This window comes from Penaeus monodon, chromosome 20 (assembly GCF_015228065.2).
Source record: "Penaeus monodon isolate SGIC_2016 chromosome 20, NSTDA_Pmon_1, whole genome shotgun sequence".
Lineage (NCBI taxonomy): Eukaryota > Metazoa > Arthropoda > Malacostraca > Decapoda > Penaeidae > Penaeus > Penaeus monodon.
In genome coordinates this window covers 12,667,067-12,668,422 of record NC_051405.1, presented here as the reverse complement: position 1 = coordinate 12,668,422, position 1,356 = coordinate 12,667,067, and the positions used below count along the sequence as shown (strand labels likewise).

General features: G+C 31.2%; 1 protein-coding gene across 1 annotated transcript in view; it reads right to left on the bottom strand.

Annotated features, from left to right (window-relative positions):
* Nucleotides 1-924: 924 nt before the first annotated feature.
* LOC119585917 (soluble calcium-activated nucleotidase 1-like) overlaps nt 925-1,356 on the bottom strand; it is a 7,140-nt gene continuing 6,708 nt past the window's right edge. Inside the window, 1 exon segment of the mRNA XM_037934637.1 lies at nt 925-1,281. Within this exon segment, the coding sequence (XP_037790565.1) occupies nt 1,069-1,281 (213 nt within the window). The 3' untranslated portion in view covers nt 925-1,068.

Sequence of the window (1,356 nt, the reverse complement as noted above, 5' to 3'; positions counted from 1 at the left end):
CTGTATTATGTATTAAAATCATGTAATCACACCTACCTATCATTAACATTTAAATGAAACTGATTTTTTTTCAAGTCCATGTTAGCAAATGCTTTGAAATAGCTTCTTGCACAACCATATCTTGCATTTAAAAATTTCATAATATCTAAACAGCAACTCAAGTAAGTATCACATTACCATTGCATGATAATAGTAACTTGTTGTGAAGAATTCAGAAACCATAAATCCAATAATTTTTTTGAGCATTATCATGAAAATGACATACACAATATTTTCTGGTTTATACTGGTTACAGGTCTCAAAAATACTATCACAATATATTCTTTGGTACACACTAATATGCACACAAGTCAATGACAGCAAATAATTACTGACCTTCAGAAGTATCAATACTTATTAAAAGAAACAAAAAAACAATGGATACAGAAGATGAACCCAAGTGACAAAATAGCATAAATCAAAAACAAAGATCACAGTTATTAACTACGTCCTCAGACTGACATATGCAACCACTACATCTTCAAACAGTCATACCATAATGCCCTGAGGTAAAGATATCGTCAACAACTTAGCCTTGTTATACAGAATAATATCTGTAATAATAGTTTTCTATACAGAAAGCCTGCCTAAGGGCAAAATCTTTCTGTGGAGGACAAGCAGTTAATTTGACTTTTTTTCCAAATGCAGTTCAGTAAACAATATATAAACAGATTCAAAATAGATTAAGTTTTACCTGTGCAAAGTTTATTAATCAGACATGTGACACAACATACTATCCTTTCTTTTTATATAACAGCTTCCTTTCTATGCAGAACTTCTATGTTTAATGAACATTAGATCAATGTTTCTCTGCACATATATAAATAACAGTCAAACTCACATTCATACCACATAAAAGAGAGATAAAGTTCTGAAATACTTTTATCTGAAGCTGAACAACTTTTGATAGCTTTAAAAATACAACCAAAATTAACTTTAGAAAAAATCCCTAAAGTGCAACCACAGTTGTGCATGAAAGTCACGTCATTCAATTTTTACTATAACACAATGCTGAATATCTTAAAGGTACTATACAAACTCAATGCCCTCAAATTTAAAATCCCCTACTTTTGTTTCCGGCAGTACAACTTTCCCATTAAGGTTGAATGCCATGACATATGAAGCAACCTTCCCTTCTACTTCCTCTGATTTTAAAGCCACAATTAACTTCTCCTTTGTACCAGGTATAAATTTGAAGCTGGAGAATCCATGGGTGTCAATCTTATCACCAACATGACTGACCTGTTGAAAAAGTGTATCATAAATTTTAATAACATTATACTACCATAAACATCTATCAGTGTACTATTTGGCATT